At 38.0% G+C, this 23,328-nt stretch overlaps 1 protein-coding gene across 1 annotated transcript in view; it reads left to right on the top strand.

Annotated features, from left to right (window-relative positions):
* The window catches only part of LOC121640431 (CUB and sushi domain-containing protein 1-like), a 344,948-nt gene that overhangs the window by 241,452 nt on the left and 80,168 nt on the right, over positions 1-23,328 (top strand). Inside the window, exons 31-38 of the mRNA XM_041986178.1 lie at positions 1,219-1,413; positions 15,847-15,963; positions 16,074-16,187; positions 18,502-18,597; positions 18,765-18,968; positions 20,035-20,159; positions 20,274-20,370; positions 21,590-21,694. Coding sequence (XP_041842112.1) covers positions 1,219-1,413; positions 15,847-15,963; positions 16,074-16,187; positions 18,502-18,597; positions 18,765-18,968; positions 20,035-20,159; positions 20,274-20,370; positions 21,590-21,694 — 1,053 coding nt within the window. The remainder of the gene's footprint in view (positions 1-1,218; positions 1,414-15,846; positions 15,964-16,073; positions 16,188-18,501; positions 18,598-18,764; positions 18,969-20,034; positions 20,160-20,273; positions 20,371-21,589; positions 21,695-23,328) is intronic.

Below are 23,328 nucleotides of genomic sequence, written 5' to 3'. Positions count from 1 at the left end.
GTTGTTCTCATGAATTGGATGGATTGGACGATTGGATCTGATGTCTGTAAATAGTGTTTTAGAATAAAAATATGTTGAATTTCACAGTCCAAAAAGTAATCCTAGCACATTGATTAAAATTATTTACAATATTTTTTATTTTTTTTTATTTATTTTACGCTCAATCAATAATTGATCTTGACAAATCAATGTTGTGCTGCATTTCTTGAACAGTAAATGTATTTTATGCATATTTCCAAGTTTCTTTGCACAACATAACTTAACAGTCACCGTCACTAAATTATGTGCGTACTAAGTGAACAGACTTAAATGTCAATGAGTGCCTGGTGCGTAGAGTGGATAATAGATTAATCTGTGTAGTCTTATTAATTTTTCTTTTTCAGCTGAAAGGGCATGCTGTTCCATGTCTGCTCAATCAGCTGTTTACACAGATCCACAGATCATGATTCAATTTGAACGTTGTTGTTAAGCTAACTTGTGGCTATATCTGTTTTTCCAAAGCTTTTGTTTGTTTATTTAATTCTTTTTCACCCCATTTATCTTTAATTAAAGAAAAAATCTCCATTTCTGCAGTCTCCTGACATTACCTTCCACCTCTGTACTTTTGTCGTTATTTACTATCTGCCATCTCTCTAATTAAAGTATAACTTTCATTCATGCCCTCCAACCCTTTCTGTCAGTTTCCCTCTGTTATAATCTCATGGGACAATTACAAAAAGACAAGTAATTTGGCTTTTCACCGAATCAAAAGATAGAAAACAGTTTTTGACAATGACTGACTAATCTTTAACCCCCTCTTTCATTGCCTTGTCTTTTAACCTTTTTTGTTTGCTGATTTTCTGCTTTACTATTCAATCAACAAATGATTATGCTTAAGCTAAATTTGTCTGTTTACTCCAACAGTAAAATCTAAAAATATTCTTTACTTGGCCTCATGTTTCTAACCGATGTATGTTTGCCATGACTATACATTTGGATGCTTATGTGAATGAGAAAGTGAATGAAAGATTTTACCACTAACATCATTGTGCAAATCAAGCCTGTTCTGCACCATCTGGGAGGCAGTTATTTAGCATCTGGTACTACCATGAAAAATCATAAATTTGCTACATGCTTAAGTAACAACAAATAAAAACTGTTCATTTTTGATGAATTATATTCTGAAGTAGTTTGGCTTAACTTTGTTTTCACAACACAATCACTGTCCTTTCTCCACAGAAAAACCAAGAGAAGCCTGTTTTGACCCTGGCAATGTAATGAATGCCAGTCGGACTGGCTACGACTACAAACTGGGATCTCAGGTCTCCTACAGCTGTCACCATGGTTACACAATATTGGGGGAGGATACCATTACCTGTGTCATGGGGCATGATGGGAAACCAGTGTGGGACAGGGCACTGCCATCATGTAAAGGTAGGAGAAAAAAACAATTGCCTTCATTTTTGTTTACTGTATCTGTTATAAAGAAAAACATAAAATGCATATTTATTAATATTAAAACAAAAATATAATTTTATGTTCCCGGGTAAGCGAAAATTATCTGTCATTTTCTTTACCTGATGTTGTTTGACATCCATTTTTACACATGTTGATATTGCAAAGCACTGTGGTCAGACATAAATAATTACAGGCAACCTCTTCTATGAATAATTAAGCTGCATCCTTTGCAATTTAAATTCAGTGTACTCAGTTTGATTCCAAATAGAAGCCTTGTCATTCCATTCACTTTCTCCCTGTTATTTACCCTCTGCCTCTGTAATTTCAGTTGTTCAGTTGTGGTAAATAACAGGTAATACTCAATACTTATTGGGTTACCACGGAAGTCCATTTATGCAACAGTGCATGCCAATACATTGTCAGTGATTTGTAGAAACCCCCTGCATAAATGTGACTCACTGGTTCAAAACTGACAACCATGTGAGTGTGTTTTCAGAGGTGGTTTTGGATTGGAGACTGAGATGTCTGTCTGACTAGCGATTAAGAAAGGCAATGAAGTGACACTTGCCAAAGTGCCATATAAACTGTATACTTGCCTTTGGGTTTGTGTGTGTGTCTGTGTGTGTTGATAGGTGTGTAATCTTTAAAGTAGAAACCTGACTCAAAGCAATGTGGTTATAAACTTCAGATAAACCACACTTTCAAATAGGACAAAAATCCATTTTAATGTGCACACACACACACACACATTAACACATACATGGACAATGCTAATTACTGGTACTAATTCATACCTCCTAACACCCAGAAAATCCTCATCTGAAAGCTGTTTAATAACGTCTAAGAGGCAGTAAAGGTGGGAGGGAATAGGGTGGAAGAGAATAAAGATGGCATAATTGCACTCAGACTAGCAATTTTGGAACAGAGAGTTACAGACAGCACAAAAAAAGACCTTGTCAAGTCATTTCATCTAATTTTCTCTTTTATCTAGTTTTTTCACAATAATACTGCCACTTATAACATCTAAATGTGTTACAGTTAACAGGGAAAACTGACCTGGGATTTGGAAAGTTCTCTGTTGCAGTTTTTTGTTCAGTTGTTGTTTTGAAGCTGATATTTTGTGGCAGTAAACAAGAAATGATAAATTCTAATCAAAGCAAAAGGAAGTTTAAAGAGAATTTCGAAAAATTATTGAAGTGTATATATATATATGGGGGGGGGGGTTCTCATTATGAGAACTGCATAAAATGCTTCTTTGTGGTACTAAGTAGCACCAGGGTGGCACCCCTCGTTTTTTTTAATAAAAGCAAAGCCCCCATTTCCTTTCTGAAAGGTAATAATGAGATCTGAAGTAATTAGCTATGAGACATTAAAGTATGCTCACCAAAACCATCTTGATTTCATTTGGGGTGCTTGCATTTCCCTCTTATTGTGCAGTGACCTCACTTTGACATGATTATAGAAGCCAGATAGTGTTATATCTCCCCCTGTCATCAGTCTCTGTTGTCTGGACCAAGCTCTTTTCTCTTGATGTTTCAGTTGTCCTTTAGATTTTTTGTTATGCCTGCTAGAAAGTCCCTTGTTATCTTCATTGCCATGGCACTGCGGTGGTGGTGTTAAATGAAAGCGATAACAATATGAGGAGAAATGAAAAGTATTCCAATTTGTCAAAAAGAAACCACTGTTCAAAGGTCACCAGCAATAATATATACGTAAACGAATGAATGAATGAATTATAAAGAAAAAAAAAAGAAAATTTCAGTTAAAAATGTTGTAAAATGAACAGGACCAGTACTACCAAAGAACATCCAAAGGTGGAAAATTTAAAAAGCGAACAACGAAACAAAACAAAACAAAACAACGACAAAAAAAATAAATAAATAAATAAATAAACATTTGGGCGGTATATAGCTCTTAACCTTTTTTTTTTTCTTTTTCTTAATTGTATTCAAGTGGCCCTTTTTTTCTGTGCACTGGAATACATTTAGAGCCTCCAGTTAGTTGCTTTCATTTAACGTTTGTAAAAAATAAAATTTACTCGCCATTCATGGCCACAATTTCACAGATAAAATAGTAAGTCCGACAAACCATTTAATTAATTAATTTAAACATAATTTCTGGAATCGTTTTAGATTCAGTGCTGCATTTCTTTTTTTCTTTTTTTTTTTTTTTTTTGTATTTCATTGGAAGAGACTGAAATTGATTCAGCTTGATATCTAGATGTCGCTCCTCACAATGATACAGAAACTGAATATTAATTATGTCACATTTGAAGACTATAAATGGAAAACTACCAAATCTTATATTAAATAAAATAATAAATAAAAACTTGCATTTCATGAGGGAGTTGATCCACTTTTGCATTTGTTTTTTTATTTATTAATTTTTAAATTTTAATTCTCTAATTTGTATTTATTTCAGATTTATTCAGCAATAAAGATAATAGATTCATTGCAGTTTTAGTTTTAACATATCAACTTGTCTATGCAGAGAGAAAAGTATTGTAAAAACTACTGTACTAACATATAGTAAAAAAATAGGGCATAATCAGTTTTAATATATATATATATATATATATATATATATATATATATATATATGTATATATTATTATTTTCTTTTCTTTTTTTTTTTTTCTTTTCTTCACTTTCCCAAGATGACACTATATTAATCTCAGTCTTCACAGATTAGTCATTTTCTTGTAACTGGCATAAAATAATCACTTTGCTTGCACTCAGAATTCCCTGTTAACTGACTTTGTGACAGTTTAAAAAGTCAGAGAAGTAGAAAATGAACGAAAAGCTCTGTTACCCAGTCATCTTTCACTCTTACTCCACCAACTCCTTTTGCATACTGCATTTTCACACCATGTAGTTAAGGAAGTTTCTTGGCCCTTTCTGTCTGTCTCTCTATCTTTGGACTGCTCCTGGAGCTTTTAGACCAAACTCATTAGACAGGGTGAGACCTCTTTAAATAATACATCTCCACTTACACTCCCTCCATCTCCTCTCTTCCTGCCTTTAATCCCTCCTCACACATATCACTTTCTCCTTCCCCTGCTTCCTTTTCTCTATAACTACTGCCTCTTACTGTTATTTTACCTATCTCCCACCTCCTCTGTCTGTGTCTGATTTACTATATTTCCCTTGCTCTCTCACCACTTCTTCCTTTCGCTCTGTCTCTCACACACACACATAAACACCTCCCATCTCAAACCGCTCTTTCACTGGTTTCCATGGTAACTAAGAGCTGGTGCGAGAAAGAAGGAATTCTCTGTGACTGTTGATAGGGTTATGTGTGTGTGTGTGTGTGTATGTGTGTGTGTGTGTGTGTGTGTGTGTGTGTGTATGCAAGAAAGGAGGAGAGATGCATAAAGATAAAGTAAGAGTCTATTACAGAGTGCCGCCTAGAGGAAACACTTTTTCGTGCACAAACACAGAAATGACATTTTATCAATCGTATATACAATAGAAAGATGAAGCAAGTGAACCCTTCAGCTAATATGTGTACATTTGTCATAAAACATGGTCACATAGAAGATAAACCAGTCAATTGTTTTTGTCCATACTGATTAAACTCTTAAAGCCTTTCCAGTGTAGGTTACAAAAGTATGCTGCTAAGTTAACATTAAACAAACACTCATTGGACATAGTGTTGTGTTAGCCAACTCTGATAGAACACTGTGGAGACTGGTCTGCCTGCTGGATTATAAGGGTGAACAAACTTAAAGTTCATAAGAAGAATAAGCTAATGCAAAATATGCTAAGAGACTTGATAGATCAAGAATCAATATGTACTGTGGAGTGATGAAACTAAGGTATGGTGGTGAGAAAAGCATCAGAGTTTGGTGTTTCTTTGCTACCTCTGTGGTTGAACAGCTTACTTGTCAGGGAATAATTCCTGCATTTATTGAGGATTCTTCTAGATGGTTGTCTACCAGCTAAAACAAACAAAATTAACAGATTTTAATGGTTTTGTCCACTTATAATTTTGTTGCACTTTTTGTTGCAATGTCAATAAAGTTCTATTCTATTATGTTGTATTCATTTAGAGCCAAGCTTTGGATGAATGAATGAATGAATGAATGAATGAATGAATGAATGAATGAATGAATGAATGAATGAATGAATTTATTGTCATTGCACAACAATTATATCAATTATCATTGGTAGTGAAATTCTTAGATCCCAAGCTCTCCTAACAATGCTAAAAAGAATATAAACCACAATAAAAAATAGTCAAACACAAGAATACTACAAATAAGTTATACAATAAAATATATAATAAGCAATAAGAAAATGCTATTTTCTAAAGGTGGTATTGCTGCTGACAGCATTTAGAAGTCTTATGGCCTGTGGTATGAAGCTGTCCCTGAGCCTGGTGGTATGGGCTTAAATGCTGCGAAACCGTTGGCCAGATGGTAGCAGACAAAACAGTTTGTGACTGGGCTGGGGTCTTTAATGATTTTGGTGGCCTTCCTCCTACACCGCTGGGTGTAGAGGTCCTCCATGGATGGCAGCAGCGTCCTGGTGATGTGCTGAGCAGTTTTCACCACCCTCTGTAGAGACTTGCAGTGGAGGGCGGTGCAGCTGCTGTACCAAGTGGTGATGCAGACAATCAGGATACTCTCTATGGTGTATCTATAAAAGTTGCAGAGTATTCTTGAGTGCATATTGAGCCTACATAGCCTGCGAAGGAAGAAGAGCTTCTGTCTGACTGACTTTGTAATAAAGTCAGTGTGATGAGTCCAGGTGAGGTCCTCACTGATGTGAACCCCAAGGAACCTGAAGCTGTTGACTCTTTCCACCGTAGCCCCGTTGATGGAAAGGGGGGCGTGTTCCTCCCTCTGCCTCCTCCTGAAGTCCACAATTAGTTGTTGTCCTGGCACCAAGATGTCAGGCCTCTGACCTCCTCCCTGTAGGCCGTCTCGTCATTACCGCTGATCAGGCCAATGACAGTCGTATCGTCAGCAAATTTAACAATGGTATTGGAGCTGTGGGTTGCTACGCAATCATTTGTGAACAAGGAGCACAGCAGAGGACTGAGCACACCGCCCTGGGCGCCGGTGTTCAGAGTCAGGGTGGAGGATGTGGCGCCGCCCATCTGCACAGTCTGTGGTCTGCCTGTCAAGAAGTTCAGGATCCAGTCACAGAGGGCACTGTTGAGCCCAAGGTCTCTGAGCTTGGTGACAAGTTTGGAGGGCACAGTGGTGTTAAATGCTCAGTTGTAGTCAATAAACAACATTCTCACATATGTGACTGTTACGCCCCCTCTTAGGGAAGGAAGGGATATAACACAAGTCGGAGTCAAAATGTAACATAAAACACCAGTTTATTAACAACTGGGAACAATATATATATCAACAAAATAAATCAGCTCCGACACAAGGCAAACTAAAAGAGCCCTGTTTAAAGCACAGACTAGGGGCTACAAGGCACATTAAAGAACCATCAACACACTGAAGCAAGATGAACAATATTAACTGAAAGTGTCCGGGCGTAACCTGCCACGGCAGGTTTCTATTAGTAAACCCAAAGGCAACAAACCAGGAAGCATGCCAAAATAAATAAATAAATACAACCCTAGGCTTTAGCAAGTAACACAGAATCACAAAGTAGGCCACAGAAACACACAGAAAGCCACACAAACCAAGAACCTTCGTGTTCAGACCCAAAGTGGCAAGCTGTGCTGGAATCACACAGCTGCTTTGAGTTCAGTCACTTGGCAGCTTACCAAGGTAGGCCCGCATCCTGAATGGCCATCCACATTGATTGACAGCAGATGGCATCCAATCACAGCAGGGGGAGGAAAGGAACCGACAGCTGTAGTTATCCAATCCAGCCTCCAGCTGGCGTCCAATCACAGAGAAGGATTCCTATCCGGAAGTGGAGGGTGAAGCCAAGGAGTAGGAGCAGGTCCAGGCTGACATGCCTGGGACCGTAACAGTGTCCATCTGGTCCAGATGGGAAAGGGCAGCGTGGAGGGTGAAGGCGATGGCATCTTCAGTTGACCTATTGGGCCTGTAGGCAAACTGAAGTGGGTCTAGTGAATTTGGGATGGAGGAAGTGATGAATGATTTAACCAACTGCTCAAAGCACTTCATGATGGTGGAAGTGAGTGCTACTGGGCGGTAGTGATTCAGGCAAAGGATTTTGGTTCTCTTGGGGACAGGGACAATGATGGTCTTCTTGAAGCATGTGGGGACTACAGACTGAAGCAGTGTCATTCTGAAAATGTCTGAAAAGACATTTGCCAGCTGGTCTGCACACACCTTGAGAGGTCTGCCGGGGATGCCGTCAGGTCCAGTAGCCTTATGTGTGTTTATCCTTTTTAAAGTTCTGCACACGTCTGCCCTAGTTATCACAAGTGGGCAGTGGTCCTCCTGAGCCTTTTGTACCTCTCTATCTGTAGAGGTGCTCTCAAAGCGGGCATAAAAGGTGTTCAGATCTTCAGGCAGAAATACAGACATCACCTCAGAACTGCTGGTCTTCTTTTTGTAGTCAGTGAGACTTTTTAATCCGACCCACATGCTCCTGGTGTTGAAACCCTTGTAATAAGACTCTACTTTGTCCCTGTACTGTCTCTTTGCACAACAGATAGCTCTCTGGATCGCGTACCTGGACTTCCTGTTCTCCTCCAAGTCACCTGAGTTATGGGTGTCTGTCTGTGCTTTAAGTTTAGCACAGACTTCACCATTAACCCAGGGCTTCTGATTTGGAAATGTCCGCACAGTAATCATCGGTACGGCGTCATCAAGCATTTTCCAATGTAACCAATGACTGCGTCCGTGAATGTGCTCATGTCAGTATCCTTAAACACACCCCACTCCATCGTGCTGAAGCAGTCGCAAAGAGCCGAGTCTGATTGAACGGACCACTGCTGATTGGTCTGCGTCACTGGTTCGGGACATTTCAATTTCTGTCTATAGGAAGGCAGGAGGAGAACTGAGATGTGATCAGATTTCCCAAAAGGAGAGCGAGGGAGGGCCTTATAAGTGTTTGCGTAAGGGATGTAAATGTGATTGAGTGTGTTCTTGCCATCGTAGAACAGCTGATGTGTTGGTGGTATCTCGGCACTGTTTAAATCCCCTGCTACAATAAACGCGGCCATAAATCGCGGCCATAAAGTCTCTGCCCTGTCAATAACTTCAAACAGTTCTTCCATTGCTTCGTTGGTATCAGCATGTGGCGGAACATAGACAACCGATGTGAACTCACGCGGAAGATAATAGGGATCTGATGATGAGGTTCTCCAGGTTCGGAGTACATTCTGTAGAAATAATTCCCACATTTGAGCACCACTTCTTGTTCACCATGAAACAAATACCATCTCCCTTGCTCTTTCCTGAATATATAGTCTGGTCCAGCTGATAAATGGAGAGTCCCTCAGGAACAATGGCATAGTCTGGGAGCGAGCCAAGTTTCCTTTAAAGCAAAAACGTTACAAATGTTATTCTCCCTTACAAACGCCATCCTGCTCGGAAGTTCATCCAGCTTGTTGTCCAATGACTTAACATTTGCCAGAAGAATACTCGGTAGAGGAGGAGGAGGTTGATTCCCTCGTTTCCTCAGGTGGACAAAGACTCCAGCTCGTGACCCTCTTTTCCTCAGCCGCCTCTGCCGCCCAGGTACAACAACAGGTAGGCGCCACCATGGAGATTCCCCGTTGTAAGTTGGTGGCGGTGGCAGTAAAAAAGTTTTTTCCACCACCGACCTGATGCATAGTAATTTATCTCTATCTCTATCATACTGTATGATAGGCTTACTTTAGCAGGTTGTAGAACTAAGAAAAGAATAAATAATAAGAAGAATAAATAAGGAATATTAGGGGGGAGCTTGAGACGCAGCAACCATCCTCAGCACCATCTTCAACATTTTTTTTTTTCTTTTCTTATTTTATTTTATTTTATTTTATGCACATTTTCTTTGTAATGTGAATAATTTGGAGACTTCTATTAATGGTCTAGAATTCCTTTTGAGTTTTGTACAAGTCTTAGAGCTAACAGAAATTCTTGTTTGAGGTTAAAGGAGGTTTGACCTGTAATTAAATGTAGAGGTTAAAATCCTTTTTAATTAGAACTCAGAATGTTTCCATGTTGTGTTCAATCAAGACAAAAGGTCATAATTGTGCCTTATGAGCCTATGCACATGGTATGACAGTAATTATGAACTAAATGAAGATCAGTTGTAATATTTATCTACAATTACTGCAGAAAAACAAGTCATCTCAAAGATGGTTCTCGTTTACTGTGGCCACCTATCAAGACATTAATGCTGTGTAACGTTAATTTTTGAAATACTAAAGTATGCTATGTCAATAAGGCTTTTTCTGCACTGGACCAAAGGAATTTGACAGCTAGATGAATTGTATGTTCCAGTAACTGTATATGTAGAAGTGCTATTGCAGTGGAAGGATATTATGTTATCCTGTCTCTGGGGCTGAGGTTGCTGAGATGGTTAAAAAGATCCTCGGTGGCACGGCCCCTGGGATGGATGAGGTCCGCCCAGAGTTCCTTAAGCCTGTGGATGCTATAGGGCTGTATTGGTTGACATGCATCTGCAGCATCTCTTCGACATCAGGGACAATTGTTCTGGACTGACAGACTGGGGTGGTGGTCCCCTTCTTCAAAATGGGGGACCGGAGGGTGTGCTTCAACTACATGGGGATCACACTCCTCAGCCTTCCTGGTGAGGTCTATTCAGTGGTCCTGGAGAGGAGGGTCCATCGGATAGTGGAACCTCAGACTGAGGGGGCGTGGTGTGGTTTTTATTCTGGTTGTGAAGCACTGGACCAGCTCTACACCCTCTTCAGTATCTTGGATGAGGCATGGGAGTTTGCTCAGCCAGTCTGCATGTGCTTTGTGGACTTACAGAAGGCGTTCAGCCGTGTCTCCCAGAATAAAGAAAATATTGACAGAATTATTATTTTATTTATTTATTTTGCTCTTCTGAACAGTTTTTGGTTGTCTTTTTTGATCAATTTTTGCCTTTCTCACTACATCCCTCTTTATGGCAGCATTCATCACAACTATATGTACTAGGCTGATTATGCTAATTAGCGACTTCTAGCTACTTTTAGCACAGCCAATAGCTACTTTTCTTACTGAGGAGATGGGGACAGTGAGTAGACCCTGGAGAAGACCCATGACATGCTGGAGGGTGCCTTGGGATCCCCTCTGATAAACTGGCAAATGTGGCCAGGACCCCTGCGATTTGACCCCAGATAAGTGGTATAAAATGGATGGATGGATGTGTGGATGGATGTTGTGTTCTGTTTGCTTTATTTGATATACAAGAATAACTCACAAGATATTCTGCCTTACAGTCCAGATCAGTCTCCTATTGAAAAAAATTATATAAATGGCACAATGACAGCTGTGGACCACTGAGCAGCTAAAGTCTTGTATTCAGTGAGACTGAACAACGGCTCCTTTTGCAAAACTCTGATAAATAGTAGCATTAGATCCCTAATAATTATTAAGTGTATTTAAAAAAAAAAAAAAAAGCAAATTTATTTTTCTTTTTTCTCTTTAAATCTGAGAGCAGCGAACATAACCATTTTGCTTTATTTGTATGTGTTAAATAAAACTTATATTTTGAAACTGAAGAACTTTTCTGAAATTTGGCACTGCATATTGTAATTAGATTACATAAGAAAAACAGCTTGGTTTTTTATAGTTGCGTTTTCCTTGTTGTTCTCATTGTTTTTAATGATAAAAGTAGGTTTTATATTTTTTGTTTAATCAAAAAAACAGTTTATTAAAATCACTGTGATTTAAATTTTAATGAAATTGAAGTCAACATAACTGGTGTGTTTATAGTTTAATAAAAAAAAGAAAAAATAAGAAAAAAATTAAACTTCAAAAGTTTAGTACATGTCAGTTTCTTTTTTTCCAGTACTCTAACTGTCACCTTAAGCACTGATGTGTGTGTATGTGTGTGTGAGAGAAAGAGAGAGAGATAGTAACAAAAAAATGAGCGCCAACAGAAAAAGGTAGGACTACAAAAGTGTTGTGTATGCGTACGGATGATCAAAGCTCATGGATGTTTGAGAGGAACAGAGTGACTTGTGATTCATTTTTGCATTTACTTGTGTGTTTGAGAGAGAAGGTGTGAGTGATCAAAGCGTGTGTGTGGAAGCTTTTGATAAGACTGACACCTGAGCCTAGAGCAGTACCACTGGGGGGATTGTGGGTAGATCAAGACAAGACCTCTAGACCTAAGGATTTCAATGCAACAGCACAACAAAAATCAAAAATCAAAACATATCAATCAATATCCTTTTGCAGAATTGGGAGGAAACGAAGGAAAGGAGCTTATTACCATGGTGCTTTAGGAGACAAGAAAACAAGAAGACAGGCATAGGAGTGGGGAGGAGGATGAGTGAGTGGGTGTGCGACAGCTGTCTAGCAAAGAAGTAGAAACCAAGTTTTATAGTTATCTTTATTTGCAACATGTAAATCTATTCAGGCAAGCCTTAGCTAAGAATATGAGCCTATTTTTAGCACCCACATTCATTGACTCGTAGACACCGACATATGTTACAGATAAATTCTTAGGGCTACCCTGCTCTGATATTGGAAGGCGCTTGAGGAATCTCTGATGGACTTTTTCAGCCTTTTATGCACAGTTTCCAAAAGACTAAAAAGGCAGAAGTCTTTGATTGAGAGGGTAACCCTCATGGGTATGTTTAAGGAGATGTTCAAAGCTGATAACTAATAACATTTAGTCTTTATGATCCTGCCCAGAAAATATCATCCTCACATCTTAGCAGCATGGTCAAACCCCTGACCCAAATAGCATATTAATTCTCATAATGTTGTCCCTTGTCTCATAGAGCACTTTCAACCTCTGCACTCACATGCTTTAACATTTTCAGCAAGCACAGAGGTGATGATAATTAAAGTCAGTTAGGGATCACTGCTAATGCCATTGGTGGTTACTAGGAGTGACCCACAGAGGTCCCCACCATAGCAACTAAAATGAGACAAGAAAAGTAGAGGCAGGGTTAAATGAGAGAAGTAGGGATAAGAAAACTTGGAAAATGTGTTGTGTGTATTGGGGAGGATGACATTGACTGATGTGGTTGTTGTTGCTTTTTCGCACACACACATTTCGAGGCACTTACAGAAATGAACTGTTAACACACAAGGTTTGCCACGCTTTTGAGAATGCTAAAGATGGATTGAGTTGTCAGGTCTGTTTCTTGTGGGGCAAGCATTGATCGTATGTGTTAATAGTCTTTTTTGTTTGTTTTTTAAAGCAGCTCTGCAGTACAAACGATCCCTTATGCTGGGCTCACACCAAACGTTTTTCACGATCGTAGACTAAAAACGGAAGTCTTTAGGAAATCTTAGGAGTTTTACTGGAGTCACAGCGCGCTCCCATCATCTCGGTCGTTAGGTGTAAGCTGGTAATCTGCGCTGTTTAACGCCAATCTTTCTCCAGTCTTGGATCTGCGACAATATCATATTATCGCAAGTCACAGTGACGAAACACGATCAACAACCAATAGATGAGCTCTAAAAAAAGCAGAAACAGGAATCCTGACAGTCAAAACACCGGCAAAAATGGATGGGGAGAAAAAAAAAAAAGACGAACAAGAAGCGGCCATTAAACATCGTCGGTGGACCGTCCAGAAAGAGGAGCGGATGGTTATTAAGAAGTAAATATCTGCTGTGGATCATTTATGTGTTACAGTATCATGATCTAACAAATGAGAGAAGAATAGAAAACTCCTTCATCCCTCCAGATTCTGATGAGTCGGTGTAACACCTGGTGGAGATGCAAAGCCAGACTTAATTATGATGATGTGTAATTCCCTCCTGGAGTAAAATTATCCCCTTGTTTGCTTTACTGTGGGCAGATCAGCCCTGTTCCATATCAACTATCCAACATATCACAAAAAAAAAATGCTAAAAGAATCTAGTTGTAGTCTTGTAAATAGTGACCCCAAAAGATTCACAGTCTTTGTCAAATCTCAGTCTGAGACTAGGCTGTGACTTAAAACTCTAAACATTTGTCTATAAATGTGAGCTGGTAGTTTTCTAGAATCTTTTGCAAATTGTTTAAAAGTCTTCTGGTGTAAGCCCAGCCTTACTGTTTTCCAGCTCAGTATCACATCAGTTAAGTCACTGAAATTTTTGTCATGTTGGGTATTTGCCCAGAGGAATTTATCTATCTGAAGAAAGTGCTTCAAAACGTGTGGGAAGTCTTGTTTGCAAGTATTTTCTCCTGAGCACAATTCCACTGTCTGCCTCTAAATCAGTTTGTGTCATGACTACTTTTTTTTTTTTTTTTTTTTTACTAGTTTCACATAATGACTCACAGTATAAAATAAAAACTTAAAAAACAAGCTCATTTATATTTATCTCTCTCTTTGTAAACAGATGCCCACATACATATGTGCATCCACAGATAGACATCAAAAGCAAAAGCTTTTATATCATATCAAAAAGTCTTTGAGCCACAGGGGTCCAAGAGGTAATTAAAGACATGAATTTTCTTATTAGCTAAGCAACTTTTGGGCCAAATGTAGTTGGATTTTTAGAGAAAGTACACAATAATAAAAGATAAGATCAGTGTCATCCTTTCTATTTTTGAGTGCAACGAGCAGCGCTCCCAGCTGAAAATAATTTAAATTAAAAGAAAAGTGTTCTGTTGCAATATGGCGTTTATAAATCTTCTCTTTCTCTCTGTACAGTGGTTCTAGCTATACAGTGTTTCTTTAGTAGTAAGTTTGTGTTTTGCATGGTTTTCCTTTTGTCCTGCAAAGTTCTTAGTGGAATAAGGGCAAATAGGCCAAAAAGTTGGCATTCAACTTAAAGTTGTTGAGATCCATCATCAGGCTGTATCTTACACCCCTAATAGAGCAAAATGCTTTTCTTGCCAGTTCAATCACCTGACCTCAATTTAAACGAATTGCATATTTTTGGAGGCAAACATTAAATGGAGCTGGCTACAGTACAGATCTGGCACAGTATCACAAGGAATGATATCAAATTTGTGCTCAAATAAGTGGGCTTTAGACAGAACTCACATATTTATTTAATTATCTTAACCTTTATTCACCCATTTGAACATTTCTGAGAGCCAAGCGCTTTTTTTCAGCAGTTCTATGATCACACTCGCATCGTTGCATATGTTCAAACCTGGAAGCTGTTCAGAAAAAGATCAGTTTGATCTGTTGGCCACACAGCTCAGTGATAGTAAAGAGGAAGTGTTCCTCTGCCTATAGCCTTATTTAGATGCTGCTGCTCTGGTATATTGTGACTTAAAATTACTTTATGCTGTAGTACAACTATGGCTGCACTCATGCAGTATTATAATGTTAATTCGATAAGGACTCTTACACTAAATACTACACTGTCATGCTAACATTTTCTGATCATCTTCTGATAAATAAATTAAATTACCAAGGCTGTGATGATCTAAATTGTATTGTGTAAACATGTAAATACCTTAATTGTATTCGTTATCTTTTAAAACACTTGCTCTAAGTTCCAGAGTTGCCAGGGCAGCTTTTGAGCAACTTTGTTCTTGTTTTTGAACTTGATTTTATAGATCAGGTTGCATGTTTCAGTCACTAGATCTGGCAACAGTTCACAAATCAGTGACTCGTAAGCATCATTGTTATCTTAAATCAACTGAGAAAGGCTTTCTAAAAACATTTTATTATGCTAATACTTTCCTTTTTTTCCTTGAGCAGATTTTTTTATATAGTAATTCGGTGCTGCTTCTTTGCTCACCTTTAAAAAAAATGTGCCCACCCATCGCCTGCTCAGATGCTTATCAAATATATTTGAGGTTAATTAAATTTTGTGACTTCCCACCAAAACCGTCTTTAAATAAATCCACACAAATTCTCATCTACTCTTTAAGAATGAACCATTTTCCTCACATGGGACTTGCAAACTGTGTGAACATTATCAGTGTCAAGGGACTCACACTGTTATCATCCTGTCATTTTCACTTTTCTTCATCAACTGTATGTGCATACAGAGTAGAGCAACTGTGATTTTATGAAGGGTTTTTCTGAATTAAGAGACCTAAAGTTCTTCTAATAAAACATGCAGGTGAAGTTTAACAGGATCTCTCATTCTGGTCCTCTGTGTGAAAAATAAACTAAAAGCACGGCCAAGGATTTTAGGATTTTAATTAAAAGTTGTAGTGGGACTTTTTCCTAACAGAGACACAATGACAAGTGAAGTAAAAATTTCAAAGACAAGTCTTTAATTCTGATCACAATGGCAACAGACAATATGAGGCATACATCACTTCTAAGGAGTGTCCCACAGGTCCAGTGGTGTAATCTGGCCTCTGTCCCTGACTGACACAAGGTACAAACAATGTGAATTTTATTGAAAAACGTTTCCAAAAGAAATATGAAATGATTTCTTTCTTCCAACAGCTCCTTGTGGTGGACAGTATGGTGGATCTGAAGGTGTTGTTTTATCTCCAAACTATCCTTTAAACTACACCACAAGACAGACCTGCTCCTACTACATCACCGTTTCCCCACAGTTTGGTTTGTATGAAATGGTGGCATCATATGTGCATCCACTGGATGCTCTAATGAAAACATCAACTAAAAATAACAAACTTAAATCTTTTCTTTCTCTCTCTATCTTTTAATAGTGGTGTTTGGTCAGTTTGCTGTTTTCCAGACAGCAATGAATGACTCGGTGGAGCTGTTTGATGGAGCCAACGACAATGCTCGATTGCTCAGTTCCCTGGCTGGGTCACATTCAGGTGAGTCGGTTGATTAATTCCAGGATTAGAGCCAACTAAAAGGAATATGATACAGTTTCTTGTACTGTTGTTTCACTTCTTATCATTTACCCTAACACTATAGTTTGGGAAAGCAGTAGTCCAATTAAATGCTTTGAAGGTTTTTCCTTTTTTAACTCATTAATTTATCTTTGAAAATGTACAATAACGAAATTCTCTATAAAAAAAAGTAGCTCTTGGAGGCAATAGAACACAGCACCACTCGATATTATCACAGTTTATTTGACAGTGGTGTATTTGGTGAAAACCCATTAGAAGTTATCTAGTATGAGTCATCCACACTGTGCATGGATGAATGTTGACATATGGAGACAAAATTTATGTTGATCACAAAGTATAAAGAATGAAGTATGAAGAAAGATTGGTTAACATAGTTCCTGTCATTGCCATTCATCTGAGTTTTCCTTTCATCTGAGTTTTGTGTGCCCCTGCCAGAGGGCATGCTGCAGGGAAACCCCTCTCAAAGTGACACAAAGTCTCCTTCTGTAGAAATCTGGCTCCTGTGTGTAATTTCTCTGTAATGTTGAATTTGTGTTTTGCTTGTAGATTTCAAAGCTATGTAACAAAGAATAAGACTCTTAACTGCCAATGAAAGTATGTAGCATTAACATGCATTTAATTTCAGTTCAAAACAGCAATTAAGAGAAAATGCAAACATATGTAGAAGACATAGTTCCATAGGTTGATTATTTTTTTTATATTTATTTACTGTAATGTTCATTGTTGGCTTTGGGTGTTTTGTTTATACCTTAATATATCATTGGTCTTCCTCCCAGCTTTTGTCCATTTAAATTAATTTTCTGTGAAAAAGCCAGTTTAAACAAAGCAGATTATGTGGATTATTCTTTAAGTTGATTTGAGTTTTGAAAAAAAAAACAGCAAGGTCTATGAAAGTATTGTCATTTGTATGATTTCTCTGTCACACAAGCACACAGATACTGAGGCAAACAATTTTGTAGTACAATGTTCCAACTAACTGACATATTATACTAGTAAACAAACATATTAAAACTGGCAGTAATAAAACTCCAGATGATCAACAACACATGATGCACGGTGACATTATTCACTTAGCAAAAATTGGAAAAAAGTGTTTGAAAAACGTATTGCTCACCATGATTAAAACAAACCTTAGAAGCAAACAGCTCATATGATGTTATCATTCGCTCACATTAAAGTGGAGGAATTTTGAATCAGCTGAATGAGTTTTGGAGGTTTTTGTTTATGCTCAACTCTCTTAAGATCCCACTGCAGTATGTGAATCAAGTTGACTTTGAATGGAACATGGCAGCACATTTATTCTGTTCTTTTTCATCTGTTCTCTTGTAAATTTGCTGTCTGGCCCAATGTCATACAAGCTGTACCTGTCAAGCAGATGACCTCACATTTCATCGTTGAATATTTTGGTATACAGAGGGGTTCATGGTTGACTCAGTGACTGCAAGGTGTCCAGATGCCCAGCCAGCAAAACACATACAAATCATCACCCATTTCACCATCATACATGACAGTTGATGTGTTTTTTTTAAGCTAAACATTGCCTTGCATTATGGCTGAACGTCTTCTCTGTGTTCTCATCTTTTCAAAGGAAATTGCAGCAGTCTTGTGGTTTGTTCAGATATTTTTTGGCTTAATTTTTGGTAGGTGATTAGATGTTAGAAGTGGTGTAAAACAACATGTATCTTATGTTTTTGTTCATATAAGGTACTTGATTTTAAGGCCATGTAAGAACCAGATGATGTTTAAATTTAAACAAAGTGCATCTTCTTTTTTTATGATGGTAAACACATACTAGACTTATACACACATCTTGAATGTAATGACAGTTCTAAATGTCAGCCACAACAGGCCATGTTTTCCTCATTTATCACTATTACTTTCTCTGCCTGTGTATGTGTGTGCATATAAATCTGTATTTGTGTGCCTGTGAGTTGGTGTCAGTTACATTTTCATTTCTGCAAGATCTACATTTAACACAAGTCAAGACTGAAGGAGAATCCCTGCAAACACAATTAAATGTATGGGAAGTTTGATGTGTGGTAAAAGTGAAAGTGACAGGCGTTGTTGGTGTTTGTTCATGTGTCTTTATATGGAACTGTATGTTTTTGTTGTTGTTGTCTTCTGTCCCCTGAGCCTCTGGAATTCAGTAAAAAAAGAGAAGGGGAAGTGAGACATTTGCAGTGATCTCCAGAGAGAAATTTAAGCTGTTTTCGGGATGAACATATACTTTTTAAATCACTATGTTCATGTGTGAATATGTCTGTAATTGCCATAGGAGAAACATTGCCACTGGCAACTTCCAATCAGATCATGCTTCGGTTCAGTGCTAAGAGTGGCCAGTCAGCTAGAGGATTTCATTTCGTCTACCAAGGTAACTCTTACAGTGTTTGCTTCTTTACTCATTTTAAACATACACATTATCACAATAAGTCACATTAAAGTTAAGCTCAACATGAACATTTCTCTCTGCTGTTTCTGTTTGTGTTGTTTTCTTTTCCTTCCTCTTCTTGTATAATTTAATCACTGTCATTATTGTAGCTGTGCCTCGGACCAGTGACAGTCAGTGCAGTTCAGTACCAGAGCCCCGATATGGAAGACGAATTGGTTCAGAGTTCTCGGCGGGTTCTTTGGTCCGTTTTGAGTGCAGTCCAGGCTATTTATTGAAGGGATCCAGTGCTATTCAGTGTCAAGCTATACCTGGTGCCCTCGCACAGTGGAATGCAACAACACCAACCTGTATAGGTAAGGCAAGCTGTATATGACAGTAATATGAGGAATGTAACCACCTAACTTATACAGTTCCAAGGTAAAGTGAATTACTGCTTTGTTACCACATTAAATTGAAGTAAAATTTCTACAAAAGACTACTATCAGAAGTTAAATTTCAGTTAGCATCAAAATTCAGTCAAATTATAGACCTGTTGTTCAATGTGATGTGTAACCTGTTTCTAAAATTGCTGGGCCACTGTGTATAAATTCACACACCTGAAATGCAAGCAGAGTGGCTTAGCACCTGCTTTCTTTTACTATGGAGCCATTCACTGAGCTATGTTGCTCCAGAATCTGCAGCATCCAGCGTGAAGTGTGTATTGTTAAGCATTTTTGGGTTGCCATTCCCATGCACCCTAATCAACCATCATGCCATCACTGATTATGGATTTTGAAGTGTGTGTTGATAGCACACAGCTCTTCTTTAGACAATCAAATGCAATACCCATGGCTTCCAAAGAGAAAATGTAGCTAAATCCAACCACAGAACCATTTTTCACTTAGGGTCAGTCAGTCTTATATGAGCTTATGGTCAAGAGAAGGACTCCGGGATCTTGCTTCAGTGCACTTTTCTTTTCTTTTTTTTCAAAAAATTTAATAAAATGGAATTTACTGCTTTTGAGAACAGCTCAAAATGTTGTTGCCACTGTCAACAAGTATGCAAGTACAGATGAGACATGAGCTAGGAAAGATCTTGATGAACTGAGCCTTTTTATCAACTATGTTGGAATAGGTAATTAGAGAGACTGAGTTTAGATTTTGACTGTGATTCTTACTAACTTGATATATGCCAGAGAGAAGTCTCTTGATGCTGAGTGCTACTATATCTTGAACAGCTTCAGTGGTCACAATTTGAATTGAATTTATACCATAAATAATGTTTGTTCTGTCTGGCTCCCTGTGGAGGCAATTTGAACTCCATATTGTCTGCCTCTGCATATAAAAAGCTAAATTCTAGCTTCCTGTCCTGTATGCTAGAAGCTTAGTTAATAGTTAACACATGATGCTAGGAAATTGATATTTTATGCCTTCATTGCAGTTCCCTGCAGTGGCAATTTGACTGAACGTCGTGGTACAATACTGTCTCCTTCATACCCTGAACCTTATCCAAACAGTCTCAACTGTCTGTGGAGAATCCATGTCAATGAAGGGGCTGGAATACAGGTACACGTATATGCAAACATACAGTATAATCTTACTACAGATGCACTAAGTATAAATGATGCTCAGGTATTTGCAGGCTGTTTTGTTAAGTTATTGCCATTGTTTGCTGTTTAGATCCAAGTCATAACGTTTGCAACTGAGCACAACTGGGACTCTCTTGAGATCTACGATGGGGGAGACATGACAGCTCCAAAATTAGGGTCATTCTCTGGTATGACAACATGCTCACACAAGTACATAGGGACATAAACCTGTGCACTGACACCATGCACTCAAAATCTCAGAAGTTTTTTGATTGATGAGGCATGACAGTTCTTAAACTACATACACACGCGCACACACACACAAACATGAGCTAGACAAGATCTATGATGAATTGATATGACAGGTCTTAAACTATAGATGCACATGAATGGAATATACACTGGAGAGCTATGATGGATGAGTTGTAATATAAAAAAGTGATATATATCTTAAATAAAGAATAATTTTTGGATGGCAATATTTTTTCCAAGCTAAAGCAGTCATCAAGAAGTATTTTGATTAAGGATGGAGGAAAAAGAAAAGGAAAGAGGGAGAGAAAGAAGCAAACAGGAATTTAGAATGATCTAACCTTTTACAATTTCCTTGCGGAGTTTCCCCTGTGACCTGCCCCAAGCACATACCTGTCACACAGCTATCACACATAAAACATACCTCCTACAGGGCAACGCACACGGATACAGACACACACGCTGTGCCCTTCTAAAGAAGGCACATTGGGGAACTGCCCACAGTTACCACGGTGATCTGATGTTGACCACAGAGTGCTAGACCGGGGCAGATAAGGTTGCTTCTCATAAGAATACTAAAATCTTTCCCATCCATGGAGGATGAAGGGTTAGTCACCCTCTCTATGCCTAATTTCCCAGCTGATCTCAGATCCTCCTTGTTGTGGCACAATTTGTTGTTTATGGAGAATTTTTTTCAGTATGTTAAATTTTATCTTTTACGAACAATAAAGTTCAAAATGATAAACTGAAATTAGAGTTTGTATATTTTTTATGTTTCCTTAAAAAAAAAATCTGTCTGCTCCGATTAGTAATCTTTATTGGCCCGAGCCAATACTGTTATCTCAACTAAGCATTAACCTCAAATCCAAAATCAGACTTTCATTAAATCCAAAACTAGCAAATGTGTCATAAAGGCAGATGAGTTTTTTACAGTATTAACCATTTTCCTACAAAATTCAAAATCTCATAAAGAACAGCAACAAACAACTTCTATGTCATTATTGGGCTGATTATACTCCTAATGATGCAACTACTGTGCAACGACGTTGCATAAGTAATTTAGTAATAGTAATTTTTTTTTTATTTTCTACTTTGTCAGTTGTACAGCAAGACCTTTTTGATGTGTTCAGCCGTATTTCTATGCGTTGTCTTTTACAGGAACAACAGCTCCCGCCCTGCTAAACTCAACATCCAATCAGCTCCTTCTGCACTTTCAGAGTGACATCAGTGTGGTTGCAGCAGGCTTTCACCTGGAATACAAGAGTAAGATCAACCTGTCAATTTTGGTTAAAAATCTCTCTCTCTCTCTCTCTCTCTCTCTCTCTCTCTCTCTCTCTCTCTCTCTCTCTCTCTCTCTCTCCACACACACACACACACACACACATATATACCTACCTGCTATGCATAAAAAATACATACACCATTGCTGTCAAAACTTCAGCATCAAATAACAAGTCAGTGACCTGAACTGTTACTGCCTGAGAGCACACACACATGCTGAGACCCACATTGGAGCACACACGCACACAACACACACCTAGAGGAATACAAACAAAATCACATAGACTCAAATGCACTCAGCCACAAGCACAGAGTGCTTTCGCTTCTGTCGTGTGTACACGTAAATCCAGCGGAGTAGAAGGCACACACATGCACACAGACAACAAAAGGTATAGACACAGATATTAGCATCATGCATTTACACACCTGTCAGGGCATAGTTGTGCTTTTCAGGTCTTTGTAGTTGTTTTAGCTTAGAATCACTTCTAGATCAATGAACATGTCCCCTTCTTTGAGAGTATGTGAGAGTTTTAGTGTGTATGAATGAGCATTTTTTTCTGTGTGTGAATTTCTAGGTAGGTGCTAACATTTATGGCTCGACTGTATTTTTGTCAGCTCAGTGTGCTGACATGCCTTCACTAGAAATGAAAATCAAGAGGACAGTCTTTATTTTTCTGTATTTTTTTTCTTTGGTGTATTTTTGAATGTAGTTACTTTGTGCGTATCAACATGACCTTTGTTATCAGGTCCACAGTTAATGTGTGAGAGGTCAAACAGTATATTGCAGAGTAAAGAGGAAAATCAAAGCAGACAAACTTTCAGCTTACTACCTGGGGATTATAATACAGTTGTTTTTTAGTATGACTTAGCTTCCTTTTACAGTATTTTGTTAGTGGGTCCAAGAGGGAATTCTATCCTGTTTATAAATCTGGGGAAAGAAAAACAAAACCATACACATTATAATGTCACAGTAATGATTACTACAGTTATTGTACAATACACATTTAAGAATAAAGATAACAGAAAAAATTATAATCTTGAACATAAAATTGGTTTATATGAAGCCTAAGGAAACTGCTGAGGATGGGTGGTGAGTCACCAGTTATTTGAGACTATGTTGGTGACAGATTACTTCTATTAGTTGTGGAAAAACACAGTTATTTGTAGGTTCACATCAATCCCTCAGTCAGGATTAAACTATTTATCAAGTTACATTTATGTAGACAGAAAATTCATGTGATCCATCCCTATCAATCTTTACTCAAACCAATATTCTGTATTGGCAAGCCTTATAAATATTGTCTAATAGACAAGTGTGTAAGTATGTGCCTCAGACAGTTAAATGTCTCAATCTGTTTATGTGTCCATTGTAGAAAAAAAAAGAAAAAAACTTACAACTGACAGTCTATAAACATGAAAATCTTTGGATTTCCTGCTTTTTAAGTGTACATAAGCTAAGCTGAGGACACAGCTGCCCACATCAGATTATATATATTACTGTATGACTGTGAGAATCATGATAATAATTGTAATAGTAGTCATCATGAAATTTCTAAAGGAAACAGGTCTGAGAGTGGCTGCACTAAAATAGTTTGAATAATCAAATTTTGCATTTG

This window comes from Melanotaenia boesemani, chromosome 1 (genome assembly GCF_017639745.1).
Source record: "Melanotaenia boesemani isolate fMelBoe1 chromosome 1, fMelBoe1.pri, whole genome shotgun sequence".
NCBI classification, from domain to species: domain Eukaryota; kingdom Metazoa; phylum Chordata; class Actinopteri; order Atheriniformes; family Melanotaeniidae; genus Melanotaenia; species Melanotaenia boesemani.
This window is presented reverse-complemented; position numbering and strand designations above follow the sequence as displayed.